Source organism: Rhinichthys klamathensis, unplaced genomic scaffold, assembly GCF_029890125.1.
Source record: "Rhinichthys klamathensis goyatoka isolate OS25496 unplaced genomic scaffold, OSU_Roscu_1.1 h1tg000397l_1, whole genome shotgun sequence".
NCBI classification, from domain to species: Eukaryota; Metazoa; Chordata; class Actinopteri; order Cypriniformes; family Leuciscidae; genus Rhinichthys; species Rhinichthys klamathensis.
This window is the reverse complement of record NW_026606899.1, coordinates 330,747-352,566: the sequence shown is the minus strand read 5'-3', so window position 1 is coordinate 352,566 and position 21,820 is coordinate 330,747. Positions and strand designations below refer to the sequence as shown.

General features: G+C 37.7%; 1 protein-coding gene across 2 annotated transcripts; it reads left to right on the top strand.

Moving 5' to 3' along the window:
- Positions 1-388: 388 nt before the first annotated feature.
- lnpa (limb and neural patterns a) lies at positions 389-20,506 on the top strand. 2 transcript variants are annotated; one of them, XM_056234525.1, is made up of 13 exons: positions 389-515; positions 5,024-5,095; positions 5,341-5,382; positions 8,141-8,328; positions 8,426-8,484; positions 8,854-8,894; positions 10,038-10,121; positions 10,202-10,253; positions 11,821-12,003; positions 16,788-16,893; positions 18,538-18,608; positions 18,831-18,986; positions 20,292-20,506. In XM_056234525.1, the coding sequence occupies exons 2-13, from the start codon at positions 5,069-5,071 to the stop codon at positions 20,483-20,485; spliced, it is 1,203 nt and encodes a 400-aa protein (XP_056090500.1). In that variant the 5' UTR covers positions 389-515; positions 5,024-5,068; the 3' UTR covers positions 20,486-20,506. The 2 variants fall into 2 exon arrangements, with proteins under 2 accessions (XP_056090500.1, XP_056090499.1); XM_056234524.1 differs by having other exon boundaries at positions 20,283-20,506.
- Positions 20,507-21,820: the final 1,314 nt, after the last annotated feature.

The window sequence follows — 21,820 nt, the reverse complement described above, 5'->3', positions numbered from 1 at the left end:
ACGTTACTGATTAGACATTATGTATTTATTTATTAATATGTGTGATTTTATTATACAATCATTTTAATGGCTTGACTTTCAATGAATTCGTTTTTTTTTTATAAAAAAGCAAGCTGAATGCAACATTAGCACTCTTTTTTAAAACAGCCTTTAATTCATTTTTAACACAATGTATTGTTAACAAATTCAATAACAGCAGCTGTGTCAGGTGCATATATATTATTATTTCGTATTTTGTGTTATTGTTTCTATCAAAATACATAATATAAGTAAAACACGTGTATTTTTTGGCAATAAATCCTTTGCTTTCGTTGTGTTTTGAACTTTCCGGAAGTACGGCGTGAAGTTCATTCCTTTTTCCCGCGCTTTGAGAGAACGAAAGTGCTTGGTCACGTGACAGAGCGGTGAAGGAGAGGAGGTCCGTGGCGCGTGGGCTTGTGGGAGCAGTTTGATGACGTCTACAGTTGAAGTGGAGGAATAATAACGCAGGTCTCTACTGGATTTCGCGTTCACGGGTAAGGCATGCTAAGTTATGTTTGGTTTTGTCAGATTTCGGCGTGGTTATGCACATTAAAGCTGCGTACTAGTGCGTGCATGAAAGAGAACAACATGTCGTCTAATCATGTCCGCTGTATCAGCTGCTAGTAGCGAGTTAGACTGTCTTAAAGTCATTCCTCTTTAATAAAGTATTCTTGCTATTCTAGTTTAAGGAAGTATCATCAGTCGGCGAGTTTATTCTATGCTACCACATTTAAAGCGCAATGTTTTTGCTACCAGAATGAGATCAATAACTCATGAAGTTTTTGATTAGCATTGTATCAAGTCAAGTGCGAATTAAATGTTATGCTTAAAGCGACTTTTCCTGAAGTTACTCTGAAGTTGAAAGGGTGAGGTTGAATTATAAACAAGTTATATAAAGTGACTTACATGGGTCCTTCTCGTAGTTTACATGCACTATCTAACTTGCTCTGATTCATACAGTCAGTCTGCATTTAAAGGTCCTTCTATCCGAGAACCCTGCAGTTTAAAATAGAGTAGTGTCCTGTTACTTTTCAGAGCCTCCAGATTTTGTGAGCTCCTCTGGTGATATCTGATATCACTGAGCATCTAACCCTGCTTGTGCGAGATACAGTGGGTTCATAAAGTGTGTGTGCAGTCAAAACACAATTTCTGAAAGTGCATCAGAAAACAAAATATAGCTTAAATGGTATTGATTGTAAAGAGAGAGAGAGCGAGAGAGAGCGCAAATACGCTTTTCAAGCAAAGCATTAAAAAAGGTTTGGTTTAAAATTATAAAAACAATTGATATTTTTTTTGAAAACTAAGACAAGAGCCACTGCTGTTTGTAGTGAATACATGTTGTTGTACAGGATTCTTCTCTGATAGGATCTTTAGAAGAACTGACTTCAAACCAGGGAAGAGGGAACTAACTTTAATTTTTTTTCTATCGATTGTTTTTTTCCCGAAGATTATGAACAAACAGTGCGACAAATCGACGCATTCCACACAAATTGACTAATTTACGTGTTGTTACAGCCCTACTTCAAACATGCATTAAAATGGATAAGAAAAGTGAAGATGGTTCTGCGAAAAACTAAATTAGTTTGTACCTAATGCAGCAAAATTCATACATTTGTAAGTGAAACTTAAAGGGAAAGTTCACCCAAAAATTAAAATTCTGATATTAATTAATCACCCTCATGTCGTTCCAAACCCGTAAGACTTTTTCATTCATCTTCAGAACACAAATAAAGAACTTTTGAATGAAATCTGAGAGATTCCTGTCCCTCCATTGACAGTTACGCAACTACCACTAGGGGTGTAACGATACACAAAATTGACGGTTCGGTTTTCCCACGGTTTTGACGTCTCGGTTCGGTTCGATTCCGTTCGGTTTAGAAAGCTAAAATTGCTTTTTTTTTTCCCTTTTTTTAAACAGTGGTTTAACGAAAAAAATATCTTTGTCTTTAAATTAATTCAATTACAATTAAACGTTTCACAAGGATTAAAAAAAAATCTGCTAATTACTATAACATTAAAGGTTGTAGCCTAGAGTTTTAACCTAAATTCAGATGCTATTTTTTTTTTAGATATAATAATCAACACACAACACATTGTATGAAAACATGTAAACTGAACATAAGGCAGTTTTTGCATTAACTTGTGTTTTTACTCTAATTTGTTATTGAAATATAATACTTTACACAGTTGTCATTTTCATGAAAGATATTTTAAACATACATTAAATAATCAAGATATCATTAACAGGTTAAGTAAAATATAATATATAGGCTAACATGGTGCATTTATTTAGTGCAAGAGTTAATTTATAGGAACCAAAGTTGTGGACACTGAATCACTTGCCTGTTGAGGTAAATATAATGCTAGTGACAAGCTATGCTGTTTTATTGACGTCTTTCCGCTGCTGAAACACTGATTGAGCGATTACACGAGTTATGATGCCTTTCAGTAAGTATACTGCATCTTTCAACATACCTTCGGGTGTCCATTCTGTAACTGAGGAAGAGATGATCGGGTTTACCCGCGCGCCGCGCTGCCGCTTGAAATTAGGAGCTTAGTAGCCCTACAGCGATCTGTCACGCCACATCAGCGCCAAAACGCCATTTATTGTTTGAATTTCGTGATCAAATAGACAGAATTTGAAAGATTACACCTTGCTTATTATCGAAAGTAACAAAACACGGAGCTTGTTATTTGGTGTTAATGGTGGTTAGGCTACAAAACTGAATTCGTTGTGTACTGTACACAAGACATGAGGTCCATTGAGCCGGGCTGGGCGGGGCCGGGATTAGCAGGGGGCGGGGCGTGTTCGGTTTGCAATTAGAGTATCGCGATTCGAATCGTGTGTTCTGTATCGCGGTTTTTCGGTTCGGTTCGAATATCGTTACACCCCTAACTTTGACCGATCAACATGTTCATAAAGCGATTGTTAAACTAATCCATGTTAAATGAGTGGTTTAGTCCAAACTTTTTTAAGTAACTCGATCACTTTATATGATGAACAGATTGAATTTAGACTTTTATTCACATATAAACATTGATCAGCGAACATAAACAGAAGCTCAACGCGTGATATCAAACCTCATTGCTGAAGCTCAAACGTGATGCGTAACATGAGAATGATCCTCATTGGTTCTTGCTGAAGCTCAAACGTGCTGTGTAACACGAGAATGATCCTCATTGGTTCTTGCTGAAGCTCAAACGTGATGCGTAACACGAGAATGAACCTCATTGGTTCTTGCTGAAGCTCAAACGTGCTGTGTAACACGAGAATGATCCTCATTGGTTCTTGCTGAAGCTCAAACTTGATGCGTAACACGAGAATGAACCCCATGGGTTCTTCCTGAAGCTCAAACGTGCTGTGTAACACGAGAATGATCCTCATTGGTTCTTGCTGAAGCTCAAACGTGATGCGTAACACGAGAATGAACCTCATTGGTTCTTCCTGAAGCTCAAACGTGCTGCGTAACACGAGAATGATCCTCATTGGTTCTTGCTGAAGCTCAAACGTGATGCGTAACACGAGAATGAACCTCATTGGTTCTTGCTGAAGCTCAAACGTGATGCGTAACACGAGAATGAACCTCATTGGTTCTTGCTGAAGCTCAAATGTGCTGCGTAACACAAGAATGAGTCTCATTGGTTCTTGCTGAAGCTCAAACGTGCTGCGTAACACGAGAATGAACCTCATTGGTTCTTGCTGAAGCTCAAACGTGCTGCGTAACACAAGAATGAACCTCATTGGTTCTTCCTGAAGCTCAAACGTGATGCGTAACACGAGAATGAACCTCATTGGTTCTTGCTGAAGCTCAAACGTGCTGTGTAACACGAGAATGATCCTCATTGGTTCTTGCTGAAGCTCAAACGTGCTGCGTAACACAAGAATGAGTCTCATTGGTTCTTGCTGAAGCTCAAACTTGCTGCGTAACACGAGAATGAACCTCATTGGTTCTTGCTGAAGCTCAAACTTGCTGCGTAACACGAGAATGAACCTCATTGGTTCTTGCTGAAGCTCAAACGTGCTGCGTAACACAAGAATAAACCTCATTGGTTCTTGCTGAAGCTCAAACGTGATGCGTAACACAAGAATGAACCTCATTGGTTCTTGCTGAAGCTCAAACTTGCTGCGTAACACGAGAATGAACCTCATTGGTTCTTGCAGAAGCTCAAACGTGATGCGTAACACAAGAATAAACCTCATTGGTTCTTGCTGAAGCTCAAACGTGATGCGTAACACAAGAATGAACCTCATTGGTTCTTGCTGAAGCTCAAACTTGCTGCGTAACACGAGAATGAACCTCATTGGTTCTTCCTGAAGCTCAAACGTGATGCGTAACACAAGAATAAACCTCATTGGTTCTTGCTGAAGCTCAAACGTGATGCGTAACACAAGAATAAACCTCATTGGTTCTTGCTGAAGCTCAAACGTGCTGTGTAACACCTGAATGAACCTCATTGGTTCTTCCTGAAGCTCAAACGTGATGCGTAACACGAGAATGAACCTCATTGGTTCTCGCAGGTCCAGCGAACATGCTTGAGCTTCCGTTAACCGCAACTAATGTGTGAGTTGATGAATGTTTATTTGTGAATAAAAGCCAAATTTCAATCTGTTCATCATATAAAGTGATCGAGTCTCTTCAGAAAATTTGACTAAACTGATCAATTCATATTGGTTAGTTTTACGATCTTTTTATGAAGATTTTGAAGCGTCAAAGTGTCAGTTGTGTAGATGTCAATGGCAGGACAGAAATCTCTCAGATCTTCATTTGTGATCTGAAGATGAGCAAAAGTCTTACGGGTTTGGAACGACATAAATCATGACAGTTTATTTTTGGATGAACTAACCCTTTAAGCGTCCAAATATTTGTTGGTGAAAGCCTTCTGAGTCTTTATAATCCGCTCTCTAATCCTGATATCACCTCAAGTGGAAAACGTCTATCATGATCTCGTTTGGAACTTAATTATTGTTATTGCTGAAAGAAGCGGTTTCCTTTGTGAACAGGTGTCAGGCTTTGGCGTGGAGTGACGAGAGTAACAGCTAAGCGAGATGGGCGCTGTGGTGTCTCGGTGGAGGGTAAATGTGCTTCAGTCACTCAAACTTGTAGGATGATGTAGCCTACTATTTGATTTTAATGTGGCATGGATAAATGGCACAAATATATGGTGTTAATATTGCATACTAAGGTGCGTAACTAAGGTATACAAATCTAAATATAGAAACTTTTGTACCTCCTACCAATTTTCAATTGGGCAAATTTTTGCTTTATTTCTTGGTGAGAGCTTGCTTTTTTATTGCTAACTCTGTGTGCCCTTTCACAGGCCAAGCCATCCACCGTAGAGGTCTTGGAGGGTCTCGATAAGGTATAAAACTGCATGAGTCTTAGCCATTTTCTGCCATCCCTCATTCTGCGTGTTGTACTTTCCTGACATTGAAGGTGTCCCTATGCAGTTAAATCACGGAAGTTGGGATAGTCTTTTTCTATTCTGACGTATACCCGAGTGAAACAACTTCTCAAACAAGAACAAATGTGGGGCGGGGCTTGATTTTTTTTTTGTCTATGTGGAATTGATTGGATGGTTGTGGTTTGCTATTCGTGGAACTCATGTGAGTGACAGGTTGCCCCGCCCTCGCACAAGTAAGTTGAAAAAGTTATTTTGATTAAAGATTATGAGGGTACGGAGCCCCCCTAGTCCCACTTTGTCAAAAAAAATTATTATAACTATCTGGTGGCCTCAAGATAAGTAACTCGTGGCCTCAAGATACTATCAAGATACTATCAAGATACGAGTTACTACCTTGAGGCCACGAGTTACTACCTTGAGGCCACGAGTTACTACCTTGAGGCCACGAGTTACTATCTTGAGGCCACGAGTTACTATCTTGAGGCCACGAGTTACTATCTTGAGGCCACGAGATACTATCTTGAGGCCACGAGTGTACTTATCTTGAGGCCACGAGTTACTATCTTGAGGCCACGAGTTACTTATCTTGAGGCCACGAGTTACTATCTTGAGGCCACAAGTTACTATCTTGAGGCCACGAGTTACTTATCTTGAGGCCACGAGTTACTATCTTGAGGCCACGAGTTACTATCTTGAGGCCACGAGATACTATCTTGAGGCCACGAGATACTATCTTGAGGCCACGAGTTACTATCTTGAGGCCACGAGTTACTTATCTTGAGGCCACGAGTTACTATCTTGAGGCCACGAGTTAATATCTTGAGGCCACGAGTTACTTATCTTGAGGCCACGAGTTACTATCTTGAGGCCACAAGTTACTTATCTTGAGGCCACGAGTTACTATCTTGAGGCCACGAGTTACTATCTTGAGGCCACGAGTTACTTATCTTGAGGCCACGAGTTACTATCTTGAGGCCACGAGATACTATCTTGAGGCCACGAGTTACTTATCTTGAGGCCACGAGTTACTTATCTTGAGGCCACGAGATACTATCTTGAGGCCACGAGTTACTATCTTGAGGCCACGAGATACTATCTTGAGGCCACGAGATACTATCTTGAGGCCACGAGATACTATCTTAAGGCCACGAGTTACTTATCTTGAGGCCACGAGTTACTATCTTGAGGCCACGAGTTACTATCTTGAGGCCACGAGATACTATCTTGAGGCCACGAGTTACTAATCTTGAGGCCACGAGATAGTTATAATAAAATTTTTTGACAAAGTGGGACTAGCGGGGCTCTGTATGAGGGCACTATAAAAAAAAAAAAAGATAAATCATTTAAAATAAATACTGCAATATTCCATGATGAAATAAGAATGGTCCATTTTGATTTGATGGTGACTTCAAACTGGTGTTAATTACACCAGGTTTTTTTTAGGTTCAGTCATGGCTCATTACAGACACACAAATGCCTGCAACAGTACAGGCACTGTGTGTAACTGAGTAGATATTTTAGGATGGGGGTTATGCGGTACCTCACTGAGAGAGGTCTGTTCGGTTGGCATTTCTTAGGGCTTGGCTGAGTAACACTCTTTTTTTTTTTTTTTTTAAGCCAAAGACATGTGATTTGTCCTAAACAAGTTTGGCCCAATTTGAATCACGTGTACAGATCTGTGTGCGGGTAAATCAAATTAGTTGCTTTTGAACAGATCCTGTCTCAAGTTCTCCTTTGGGTATTTAACAGTAGATGGCAATGTCACTGTAAATAAACACTACGAGCCTATAGACTGAACACATAATACACATGCGCATGACCTCACTGTTTAAAAAAAATTATGTTTGTTGTTTACACGGAGATGATAACGGTATCGTTTTCAAAACGTTACTTTGAAACCCGTTTTCAAAAGTTTGCATTTTTAGCCCCCACCCTAAAAAATTCATATAAATTAACGGCCAAAATGCATAAAATTTTCCAGTTGAAAATGGTGTTGTGTAAATATTAATTCACTCTTACTCAAATTAAGGCCTTTAAAAGGTCTTAAATCAGAGCAGAATGTTATAAATTCATAATCAAGGCATTAAATGTTGCATGCATAGCAAAAAATTATTTCTTCCTCTGTAATTTTGTCGTATTTTCTGGTACAAAATATCTAAACATCCTTAAATCAAGATACTTTTACTTAAGATGCCTCATTATTTGTAAAATAAAGTCTTGAGAAATAGAACACAAGAAGTTTAATGCTTAACTCGCTGATGGATGTTTGTTCATGTTTTATGAAAACTTCCCTTTGAATTAAGTTGAGTCCATTAGTAGATATTTGTTCTTGTTTTAATCATGAACTCACTTAATTTTGATCAATTTCACAGAAAACAAGACTTCATATTTTATGCTACTATTTTTGTGAAATTAGTCAAAAAGTAATGGATATCTGTTGTAAGTTGTATAGTCAAACTCTGAAATGTTGCTAATACATTAGTGTTATATACTCTAATACTCATTGTGTTTTTCCCTAGACATTTATTTTGAGAACGTATCGTTCCCTCCAGTTTATTCCTTAAGTTTCCTTTATTTGGCCTTAAAAAGGTCTTTTAAAAAGTCTTAAATTTCCCTTTATAAAACCTGCAGAAATCATGCTTTTGTAAATATGAGTGATAATCCAAATCTGACAGTATTTTCCATTAATGACGTGTTTCTGAATGATCTCTCTCAGGACATCCAGGCCCTTGAGGAAAACCGAGAGAAGAACCAAAAGCAGCGGAAGCTATGGGTCTACCGACTGCTGTTGTACTCGGTCCTGCTGTACTTGATCGCCTGTACGGTCGTCTACGTCTGGTACATCCCGGAGCAGATGATGGGGAAAGTTATAGTGGCGTCGCCATTCTTGATATTTCCTCTGGTGTGAGTACTTTGGGTTCAGTCGTCGAGTTCAGACCATTTTTCCAATTATGATGACTTTTAAATGAAACTATAAATGAGTTGCTTTTCCTTCCTGTAGAGTTTGGCTCCTGAGGAAACTGCTGATTGTTTTATACAACAGACGAACAGAGAGAAACAGTAAGAGTTTCCCTGTGAACTCAATACTTTATATTTGATCTCAATACGAGGTCAGTCTGTAATGATGACACCGTAGTCTTAAGGCTCATTCACACAAGAACGATAACTAAACGATATCGTTCTGTTTATTATAACTCCGCGCTGCAGTTTTGTCGTCTCAAGCTCCTAAAGCAGGATGGATTCTGATTGGCTGTCAATATTTTTCAAAAAAGTTGAAAAAAAGTGTGAAATCTGCTATTTTTTACATTTTATAAAAAAAGTTTTTTAGAACTAAATAATTATCATTAGTATAGTTATTGTCCTTGGTGTGAATGGGTCTTTAATCATACCTACACTTTAATTTTTGTGTTTTTCTATTTTGCATCTTAGATGAAAAATTAGAAGATCTGAAAGCAGAGAAAAAGAAAATAGTGAGTAATCAGTAGCAGTGTCTTTCTTTGAATGTCCCTTCCTGGTGTGTAGTTAATTTTGGGCTAGTTTGTGTCTGTTTTCATACCTGTATAGTCCCCCTGTGGTATGTGTCAATTCATAAGTCGACAGCATTGCTGAGTATTTTCTCCTTAAAACTGCAATGAACCAAAGACCGTCTCAAAAACACGGTTTGAAATCGCTGGTGTTTCTGACCTCACAAACTACCTTGTAACCAATCAGATTAATGTGTGGAGGCGGGGCTAATTTGCATATTCATAGAACCTCGTATACTAAATGAGGCATGGGTGTCGAGTTACATTCAAGCTATTTTAAGGCATGAAGAAACTTTTTTTCAGGGGGAAAAGGTTTAAATGTGTCATTTTAGTGATCAAAGATGAGTTTTAAGGGATAAAATGATTGACTACAGGGGAACTTTAAGAGATACTGGAGTGCAGGCTCCTCATGAATGTCAGGATTTTTTAATATGAGCGATGAGCTAGTAATTTCACCCAGTCAGAGATCTTCTTTCTTCACGTGCGAGCTAGTTAGCCCTATACTAATGTTAGCGCAACAACATCCTGTTTTGCTTTCATCATATTGCGCCTCTCTGCTGTCAGTGAGAGAAAGAGATAATTTCTGTTCTTAATAAATAATCTGAAATCAATGAAGACAGCGGGTAATTGGCACAAAGACTTTACTTGGTAAAGTGCTTAGCTAACGACTTGTCTTTAAATTAATAGTGTTTAGTGATGGGAGGAAATAAATCTGAGAAATTGCCTGTCATCCACTGTCATGTCTAATAACTTTCAATAATTACAGCTGATGGATTTTCGCACTCCCCATTATCGCAGTAGGGCTTGTAATTATTCTATTCATTAAAGTTAAATAATTAGCACTATTTGCTCTTTCCCTGAAATGAAGTTTTAAAATTAAACCAAACAGGAGACTGCGAGAAAACGGACTGGGTTTCTTTCTGCAATTAAACTAAAAAATAAGCAGCTCCTTTATCTGACGTGGACTGATGTCAAAAATTGAATTGTTTTTTGAAATTCTTAACAATGTAAGTTTTCATTGTTAGTCAGTTGGCGTCTCTGTTTGATGTAACTGTGGTAATTATGTGATTGTAATGTTTTCTTACACAGCTTGAACAGGTAATGGAAACTGAAACCTACAAAAATGCCAAGCTGATTTTGGAACGGTTTGACCCAGACTCTAAGAAAAAGCTTGTAAGTTCCTTATTCTGATGTCTGTAAATAAATGTATTTGCACATATGTGATGGTGGATTAATGTTTTTGCTTTGTTTAGGAGTTAGAAGCTCAACCCATTGGCCCACCGGCGACTCCAAGACACGGCCAAGGTGAGCGAACAAGTCCTTTCCCCCTCTAAAGTCAACATGAACTCATCAAGATACAATTTTTTTTTTTTTTTATAAACTTTCATCAGTGTGTACTAACTTGAAAACTTTCCTACTGATGAAAGAAATGCCAAGTGTGCAGGGAAATGGTTTTAACCATGAGCCAACTGGAACAAAGTGTCTGTGTTATAACTTGGCAGTCATGATGATGAAAGAACCCTATATTTGCAATGTGTATTTTTGATGGCTTTTCCTATAAATTATATTTTGATGAATATATAAGAATAAGAGTAATGGTTAAAGGTGCTATATGTAACTTTTCTTCCAAAATGAATACTTTTTTTATTGCCTGTGTGTGAAGGGGTTGTAATCACACATTACAATGATCCACTTGTCGGGTTTTGCTATTACCTCTGAAGGCCAGTATTCATATTTATATGTGAAGTCTCCGGGTCGTATTTACTGCGAAATCCATTGGATGTGACGAGCCTCTCTCCTTATTATATAGTCTATGCGACGGCACTGCAGCTGACGACATGGAGTCTGATAACACCAAACACTCCTGCCTCCAGCACAACACACACTCCAACACAATCTCCACATAAATATAAAAAACAAAAATGTATCTGCTGAAACTCGTCAGATCAAACGTGCATCGGATCAACTTAGGAGGAAAACACGGATCAACATCGGCAGAGCGTTTGAATTATGGAGAGACCTCCGCTATTTTTATTGTGATAAATTACACGTTTTCAGATATGCTGAAATAATGGTAAACTGTAATGAAATAGCAAGGTAAACTACAACATACATGAGACATGAAATGAATACAAAAGACTGTTCCAGGATAACAAAAGTAGGTGCTTTAGGATGTAACTTTTATTTTATGTACTAGATCTACTGTCTAACGTTACTCATCCCACTACTATCATATTGTTTATAATACACATTTCCAGACACGTTCAGTACAGTAATGTTACTTCCTACGATCTTACTGTTACACTGAAATTGTTCAGTCTAGTTCACTAACCGTTTTCGTTATCATATTATACATTCATCTATGTTGACATTGCTGATTGTGAAAGATACACGAATAGTTAGTGAAATGCCTTATGCTAGATAACACCACAAATGTAACGTTATCATGGTACGAGCATGGAGCATTAGTTCAACGTCAAGCTGATAAAAGTAGCCTAATATTATAAAGTTGCAGTGGGAGTTCACATGAGTTTCCATCATGTTGTGTGATGCTTTCTCCGGTGTGTTGAAAGTCTCAGTGTGGCCGTGAGTGCTCGCTCTTGTGTTCGAGCATGCGCAAGAGCACGAGCGCTCTTGTAAAAATTGGTTGCAATCTGAAACATCACCAATAGAGGCCGCTAAAAAATACATATAGCACCTTTAACGTGTTTTAGAAATGGTACGGTAAAAAAATCTATGAGTGAGATAAGGTGCGCACTATACATAGATACCGATGATTCTGTGGTGTCGAAAACGCTTCGTATTGAACACTTGTGTGTTTTTATGTGTTTTCTTGTGTTTTACTGTCGGAATCATGTGATTTTCTGCTCAGAGCTGCGTCAGAGGCTCGTGTCCCCTCGTCCTGCTGGACGTCCACCTCCCGGTCCTGGATCAGCCCCCCCGACTCCACTGTCTGCCCCGGGTGGGCCACCTGAAAAGGGTCTGTCCACCTCAACCCCACACGGTCTGATCCGGAGGCCTGGGACCCCGGCTGGCACTCCTGCCCATGGGATGGGTGAGTCTCATGTCCTCTCTCACTGTTTGATTGGCTTTGGTTGGCATAGATGGGTGGTAATGGTGCTTCATAGGGGTGTAACGGTTCACAAAATTCACGGTTCGGTTCGATACGATACACTTGTGTCACGGTTCTCTACGTTTTCGATACAGCAAAAAGAAAGAAATGCCAGAGATATTTCCTTGATTTAAATTTTTTTAAATTATATTTTTATTAAAATTAACATCATAAAGTATGATATTTTATTAGTTTAAGCAATGATGGAGCTATACTTGACTTTTCTTAGGAGCTTATAAAACAAAACAGCTCCTCGGACAAAATGAAATGTAATATTGTACTGCCCTACAAAGCAAAAAGGCAGTAACTACGCAGAGTGCAGAACAGAGAAAAATGACTTTAAAGTTATCCTGTCATCCAGCCTAAGTAGTTGTAGGTAGATTATTGGACATGTGGCTGTTTTGTTACTTTATATTAGCTTATTCTTTGTACATATTAATCCTCATATTTAATTTGATATTTTACCCCTATTTTGCAGTTACTGTATTCTTGCTTTGTATTACTTACCAAAAACGTGGCACCATACGAAGGGAAAAGGCAGTAACTACAGATTCTCCCAAAACTACTTTGCCAAAACTTGGGCTCTGGGTCTGATACACTGTGTTTGAAATAAATGGAACCATTTGGACAACATTTTCAAAAAATTTGTGTTGCGAAACTAGTGTTGCAGAGCGGGCGTGTTACGGATATGTGGTGTAAATTTTTAGTAATCAAAAATCATGTCTAATTAATTGAAATCATGAAACTTTTATTATAAACTATTATTAAACTTAGACAACATTTTAAAAACAAACATTTTTGGTCAAACAACATGCTGCACAATGAGCTTTATATAAATAGTCTCTGGCTTTACTGTTAAAATTAAAACAATGAAGAAAAATTTAGTTTTAATCTTAATTTATTTGTATTAGTGTTAGTATTATTATTACATTGAGACGTTTCTAAATTCTACTGTACAGCAGTAATATATTTCTGTCAAGTTAAACCCATAGACTGTAAAAAAATAGGTTAAACCGAACTTTTATTTTGACGGGTTGCCGTGAAGACCGTGTCCTCATATAGGCAAAAAAAACAGCTCGAGCGTTACACACGTGCTTCAGCGCGCGCGTGTGTGTGTTAGTTTGGTAGGGGAACAATTAGGGGAAACACTGCATCTCAAACTAAATTTGTGTGAAGTTAGAAGCGTGAAATCGCAAATGTTAAAACCGTCCCGTGAGGATGCCGCGAAATCAGCTGTGTGTTCACCATGGCAACAGTAACTACACTGCGCAGCAACACGGTTATTTTTTGTTAGGTAAAACATAACAAGAATGCAGTAATGGATGTTACTGTACTCTTGCTTTGTTTCACTAGGGCTTTTTGCAGTTACTGTACAAACGACTACCATTTTTCTCCAAAACGACACACATTTGAGATAAGATGTTTTGTCACATAACAAAGGATGCCTTGAATGTCATGAAAATGATAATAACTCATTTTTGACCAAAAATGCAGTTACTGCCTTTTTGCTTTGTAGGGCAGTGTAGTAGTTATAAACAAAGGTTTATTTTGGTTCAGATTAACATTTGAGGGCAGCAATTGTATTCATGAAAGCATTATAGCCTACTATTCCTGCCAAACTCCCATAGTTACAGTTAGTAGTGTTACTACAGTAAATCCAAGGTGAATGGTGCTGATCTGTGGACACTGGATAGTTCATTCATGGCACAATGTCTCTTCCTGGTTTCCACGTCAGCGCTGTTTGATCCGTTAATATTGGAGAAATGTGAATGTTTCTCACTAGATCTCGCAGCGATGTTATTACTTCAGTGGCGAATTCAAATGCTTTCTTTACTGGATTTGGCTGTGTAGTGACAGTGCTGATGATTAAGATCGGCTCGCGTTGCATTGGTCCACACTGATTAACGGTCCGTCAACCACCCACTAACGAGTGGTTTCGTTCCGCTTACATTACATTTGCCATTTGATGTTGGGCAATGTTGTGGTCACGCCAGCGTCTCTTACATTATGAGCGCGCTTGCCACCAGTGTTGCCAACTATTTTCAAAGGAAAGTAGCTAAGGCCTTCCCTAAAAGTCGCTACATGTCGCTAGATGACGTCATCTTGCGTTCTGTCAGCCTAGTGCGTTTTCTCTTTAAATTAATGCTCTATCTATTCAATATAATATAGCCGAATGTCAAATAAAGCTGTTCTCATTTCCTATTTTTTTGTTGTCAGACAATTGAACGAGTAGCTATAATATATATGATTACATTTTTTATAGACCTATGTGGAACATTATCTGAATTGAGAGAGTTAGGGAACCGGATGAACTAAGCTCTGTGATAGTGTTACAAGTAATAAGCACAAGAAAAGAAATTAAATTTAAATGGTCAAACTAAATTCTTTAAATATAAAACAAAAGAAAAGCAGATGAGTGATAAGTCCATGGAAAAACACTGCTCATTCGCGTCTGTCAGCGGCCGTGCGCTCCTCTCAGCCATTCACTGAACAGGGGAGACGCAGCTAGAGAGAGTGACGACAGGGAGAAAGCAAGACCTCGCGCTCGCAGGACAGGACTGGCAACATTTGGAGGTTACTGAGGTTTGTCCAAAAAGTCGCTAAAATTGTCGCTAGTCGCTTTTTTGAAAAAATGTCGCTAAAGGGGTCTGAAAAGTCGCTAGAAATAGCGACAAAGGCGCTAAGTTGGCAACACTGCTTGCCACGCGCGACGCGCCTACATTTGAAATAACGAAATTTTGGTCGGCAGGAAAAATGGTCCAACGAACCGTTCGGTTTGAAAATGCGTACCGAAAACCGAACCGAAAGCCTCGTACCGTACGGTTTAATACGAATACGTGTTAATAATAACACTGCAGAGTCTTCACTGTATAAATTCAACATCCTTATTAATGAAGCCTTATTAAAGTTACCAAAGTTATTCAGTTAAGAGCAGTGAGGTTTTTTTTTTTTTCGTTGTCGGTTGTTTTTGTTGTATTTTAGGCACGGGTCTAATATACTGATACTGTTACACATGCGTTTACTTTCTCAACTGTTTACGTTCACTTCACACATAGCGATACTCGCTATTATTATCATTTTGTACATAATTTTGAGTGAGTTTGTCTGCTCAAGTGCAAGATGTTGTGAAAGAGAGTTTAGTATTCGGGCGCTGTCTGAGACGTGGTTTTCGCGAGAAACGAAATGAGCTCTCATTTGCATCGTCTTGCGCTTGAATATTTTACTGGTCAAGGCTTAAACTTTCAAGGCGATGCGGCGCTGGCCTGTCAACTGTCCTGAGTGTCGTTCACCTTCATGTTCTCACAACAATGCATTGTTAGAATTCATAAAAATGTACTTTCAAGTTTCATTTACGCCGATTCTCCTCTCATTTGGCACTTGGCGAGTGTTCATTTTAGACCCTGGAGACCTGTATTCATTTCCTTTTTAAAGGAACAAAACATTTTGTGACAACCAGTCATAGTCAGCCAATGAGTGGTCGATGCCCTTGTTTTTTAAATGTGCCGTTTATGTTCTGTATATCATATTCCATACATACTATTTCTGTAGTGCATACCGTTTACAGCTTTTGGATTTTCTTTCAAGCTAAATGACCCACTACATTTGCCAAAAAGCACAGTAAACAATCAGCACACATTGCAAATATCTTTGAATAGACCTTGAATTTTTTTTTCCTCCATTATTTTGATCACCAAAAGTTAATAATTGTTTACACCAAATTGGAATAAAAGGCAATATAAGTTTTTATTTCAGAGATAACTGTGACAACAATGTAGCGAACTGCTATGTGAAATGTTTTTAAGTTTCATGTACTATTTTAAAGTAGTATGTGGTAAACAGTGCAAACTACTTAATTATGAACATATAACCCTTGCTAACTAATGAAACAATTAAAAGCTGCTTATAGAAACAAACAAAACTATAATCAAATATTCTGTCAATTTGACCTCAATTGAATTGAGAGAATGAATTGAGGCTTTTTGTAACGTTTGTGAATTGAAACTTAAAACGACAAGATGTTGAGGAGTCCAGATAAAATAAAACTAATATAAATATTACAAAAAACGTAAATGAAACATGTTAACTGAAAGTTAAAGTACTAAATTTACTGAAATTGAAACTAATATATATAAACTGACAGAAGCACATGCTGAAATTACAAATAATATTAAACATAGCTAAGACAAGTAAATGGTGATTAGAAATATTAATAAGCACTAAATTAGTATATAAATAACACTAGAGCTTTGTGTGTTTTAACTTTATTCTATAGATCCTATAGCTTTTTTTTTCTACACACACACACACACCTGTTAGCAGTGAGTGACAGGTGACACGGGCCCTGCTGCGTCCGTCACGTAAGTGTGCTGTGTGTGTGAACAGATCTGGGCCCTGTTCAAGCAAACACCTTTAGGAAGAAATTGGAAGTGAAAAGCACCTTGGCCCACTGCGGCGTCTCCATATGCCGGTAAATGAGTAAGCAGCAGGGATTCCTGACTATGCCAAGTCTGGCAGAAATGACCAGTCTTCTGGCTATGATTGCTCTTGATGTTAAATTATATTAATTATGAGTGTGGATCACAGCGGGCATGAGGAGGGAGGTCCATATCAGTGTCGTTATTAAAAGCTGTCCCTCTTATCATTCATCATCGGCCATACTGCACTGAGCCACCACGGATACAGTCTGCAGTGTGCACTGACGTGTGTGTGTGTGTGTGTGCGCGCAGGAATGCACCCTCCAGGTCCTCCGCTGGCCAGACCCGTCCTCCCCAGAGATCGAGGTGCCATGGACAGGGTCGTTGAGTACCTAGTGGGTGATGGACCTCAGAACAGGTGAACGCTCTCTCTTCAAATCATGATTTATATCTTTACACTGAGCAGAATCAAGGTGTGATGTGGTTTCTGAAAAAGAAGGATCACCACATAATGCAGAGAAGTTCAGCTTCAGTTCAGGCAAGCTCAAAGAATAAAAGATCTGATTTAAAATAGCACACATCTAAAACGTTTAAATAAGAAAACCTGAAGAATTTGACATTGAACATTGACTGGTTATGTTCACTCCTTGCTCTGATTATTGCTGTACATGTAAACATAGTCATTGTTTCGCAGGCCTTGGTTTGGAGGGTTAAAGAAAATCTGGATTTTATTCTTGGTAATAATTGCAAGCATCTCTATTGCTGAGGGTGTTGTGAACACACTCGTTCTGCGCTGCACGCGTTAATGAAACCTTGCCTGATTTGACACGAGTGTTACTTGCCAATGCAATCATACATTTATTTGTCTGACGTGATAAAACGGATGAAAAAAATCCAAGAATTAAATTGAGTTGGTTGATACGTTTACATTTTGTAAACTGTTATTAAAAACCTTTTCCTTTTAGAAACTATGGTCAAAAGGTTGGGGTCAGTATTTATTTATTTATTTATTTTGTAAGCAAGAATGCATTAAATTGATCAAGTGTCAGAACATTTATAATGTTACAAAAGATTTCTATTTCAAATAAACACTGTTCTATTGAACTATTAATTGAAGAGAAAAATATAAGGGTTCCACAAAAATGTTTTTAACTGATAAAAATAATCATAAATGTTTCTTTTGTTGATGTACGATGAGCATCAGATCATCATATTAGAGTGATTTCTGAAGGATCATGTGGAGTAATGATGCTGGAAATACAGATTTGATCACAGGAATAAATTACATTTTACTATATATTCACATAGAAAAACAGCTGTTTAAAATTGAAATAATATTTCTCAATATTGTTTACTGAATGTTTTTTATATATATATATATATATATTAGGGCTGGGAAAAAATTAATCGTAATTAATCGCATCCAAAATAAAAGTTTTGTTTACATAATATATGTGTGTGTAGTGTGTATAATTATTTTGTATATATAAATACACACATATGCATGTATATATTTAAGAAATATTTGCATGTATATACTGTATATATATTTATACATCATTTATATTATATATAAATATACATATTTTTATATGAATAACACATTTTTCTTAAATATATACATGCATGTGTGTGTATTTATATATACAAAATAATTATACACACTACACACACATATTTTATGTAAACAAAACTTTTATTTTGGATGCGATTAATCACGATTAATTTTTTCCCAGCCCTAATATACATATATATATATATATATATATATATATATATATATATATATATATATATATATATATATATATATATATATATATATATATATATATATATATATATATATATATATATGAGATCAAATAAATGCATCCTTGGTGAGAGAAATGGTACTGACCCGAGTTTTTGAAGACTGAGGAATTGTGCACAATAAGACCAGTGTGAAAATGCGGCATTTTAATGTCATGTGGTCTCTTACATCCTTAGACTTAATGTAGCTACCAACACACAGCATATTTTTTCAAAGCTTTATTTAAGAATGTTTCTCTTTTTGTTGCAGATATGCGCTGATATGCCAGCAGTGTTTGTCTCATAACGGTATGGCTTTAAAGGAGGAGTTTGAATATATTGGTAAGAATCAGAGAAAACCGTCGGACTTTGACTGACGTTTAACTGCTCGTTTCGTCACTGAGCTCTTTAAAGCATAAAGAGGATGTTTCTGCCATGTAAACAAGTCTGAATGCCCCCCCGATGATTCACACATTGTGAATGTCTGCATGTTGGTTTTCATATTCATGTGTCTAAGGATCATTTCAGATAAGTTGAGTTTGTTTTTTATCGCCGATGTTTTAGCATTCAGATGTGCCTACTGTTATTTCCTGAACCCGGCCCGGAAGACACGTCCCCAGGCCCCACGTCTCCCAGAATTCACCGCAGAAGCCAAGATGAGCCAAGACCCCCCTGCTGTTGCCATGGAGACAGACCTGTCTAGTGCTCCACCTGCCCCAGGTACCAGATCTCCAGCAGGAGGAGGGGGGGGATCATGCTCATATTCTGAGAGACTTATGCACAGGTTTTGATTTTAGAAGGGGTGGGTTTGTTTACTGCAGGTTCAGTGTGTGTGTGTGTGTGTGTGTGTGTGTGTGTGTGTGTGTGTGTGTGTGTGTGTGTGTGTGTGTGTGTGTGTGTGTGTGTGTGTCCCTGCTGCTCATGCCCTCTGAGAGGACATTTGCTGATGTACTGAGAGCAGATCTGTGAGGTGATTAAAGGCTTTAGAGTCTTGTATCCCCCCCCACAGTGCTGCCTAGTTAGTAGGGCTTTACCCTGTGTCTCTACCTGACACACACACACACACACACACACACACTCCTGTCTTGCTCTCTACTGTTATTATGTGCTCAGTCAATGGCAAGTGATGACTGATGATACAGTGTGTGTGTGTGCGCTCTGTTGTTATGTATCCTCATTTTGGTATTTAGTTATAGCTACATTTATTTCATATTTCACTTTTTTATTTTTTTATTTTAACCTGTTTTCCACCCTCTCTGTCTGGTTGCTGGTTTGCAGTGAATATTCTTCTTTTTATGAACAGTATTTTAATTTCCGTATTGTGTAATTTTGTACTTTGTAAGTTTCCTGATAATTGGATATTTTGCTGACTGTTCATTATCCCTTACTTGTTGTAGAAGGGTCTTTATTCTAAACTTTTTATTTATTTTTTTACTGACTCTTTTGGTCAATTTAATGCGTCCTTGCTGAATAAGTCTATATATATATCTTACCGTAAATCTTTGAACGGTAGTGTATATTTGTAAAAAAAAATATGCAGCAGCACAGTGGTTTTCAACTTTGATAATAATAATGAATGTTTCTTGATCATCAAATCATCATATTAGAGTGATTTCTGAAGGATCATGTGACACTGAAGACTGGAGTAATGATGCTGAAAATACAGCTTTGATCACAGGAATATATATATATATATTTTTTTTTTATAATACAAATATTTCCCCAAACTTTTAAACGGTAATATGTTAAACTAAAAATTATTCATAACTTGTCATTACTGTTTACCGTTTTCACCCTCTCTCTGATTTGGTCATATCATGTATTTATGGTTTTGTCGTCATAAACCTAGTTTCTCAACTAGCTGAGAGGAAATAGTCTGGGTGATTTGTGATTGTTAGTTTGACAGATTATTTTAAAACCACAAGGAAAATCAAGTCAATCCAAAATCAATGATATGCCTCTTTCCTCAGAGGAATAGTACTTTACTAACAAGCGCTGGTTTGATTTGTTGATCAGAGGGTAAAGCAGCCGGTCCAGGACATGTGAAAGCAGAAGCCGGAGAGCAGACCTCAGACGAGAGTCCTTTAGAAGAGAAGAAGCCAGCAGATCCAGACCCACACACACACACACACCTCCCTGACGAAGCACAGGCCGAGCTCGACGCGTCCGCCATGGAAGTGGAGTTGAGCGAGGGACAGTTAATGCCAATAGAAACCTAAGTCTCTTCCTCTCGTGTGTGTATGCGTGTGGCTTTGATTTCCAGTGACAGTTGGTCTTCTTATTCTTTTCCTTTAGTTTATTTGTATCCTTTTGTTTTAATTTCTACGTTATGTCGCAGTGTTATTTAATACATTAGTAAAGCTAAGTAGAAACTATAAGGGGTCAGCGATTTTTGTGAGGATTTCTTTTTTGGGTAAAATTATTATATCTGCAATAATAAGTTACATTGCTGAGTTTAATAGGAAAACGATATTTTGTCTTTGTTTACATGTTATGTGAATGGAACCTGTTTGTAAAAGCTTAAATGCAGGACGTTCAGCACATAACGCTTTATTATTCTCTTAGTTGGCATGAAAGCAGCTATTGACATTCATTTCCATTCACCCTCCATATAAGCACTGTTTTGTGAACGATGTATTTGATATTCTTATTTACAATATGTAATGATGCAAAAAAAGTCATTCAAAGGTATATTTATAATATTTATAGTTATTAATATCCTCTCAGTGCCTGTTATTGAAGTGTAGCATACATTAGGTGCTGTGCAGCGAGAGATTGGTCCAGTGTTTACATGTGTGTTCACAGGTACAGCCATAGGAACGTCTGCTTATTTATTACAGCATAAAACAGCCCTTCAGTGTCTCTGCCTCATGTGCCTTCATGTTTGACCCGTTTCAAGATTTAAAAAGCAGATGAGTTATCAACCATAGCAGTATGTGCGAAAATACAGTGCTGTTTTTATTGTTGTCTACAAGGATTAATATGAGAAATAAAGTTTTTAAAACATTATCCTGATGTTGAGTGTTTTATAGAGGCGGACAGAGTACACAGCTTCATTACTTGAGTAAAAGTACAGATAGCCCTTGCTAAATTTTACTCAAGTAGGCTACAAGTAAAAGTACTACAGTCGGATGTCTACTTAAGTACTTTTAAAAACAAGTGTTCAGTAATTTAATACTTGAGTATCAAGAGTACATTTTCTAAATATTGCATTACTACTGCCACAGTGCTTACATTTATGTACAGAAACGTCCTATGGAGTTATGAAAAATGTTAATATCTTGGAGAATGTGAAAAGGAATTGAAAGTAAAATCAAGTCATTTTCATCTTTTTACCATGTTGCTTTAATCCGCAAATTGGCGGATGAATTTTTGTAGGCGGTGATGAAGTTCTGTATTGGTAAACACAGCAAACACTCGAAGCGAAAACTATCATTAACTTGTTCAGAAAATTGAAATAGTCTGGCGAGGTGGGGCCACGGGTTGGCACATTCCCGGGATGGCCCTGCTGTGCCTTCATCCCATGGATTTGTCTCTTTATCTAAATCTGACCA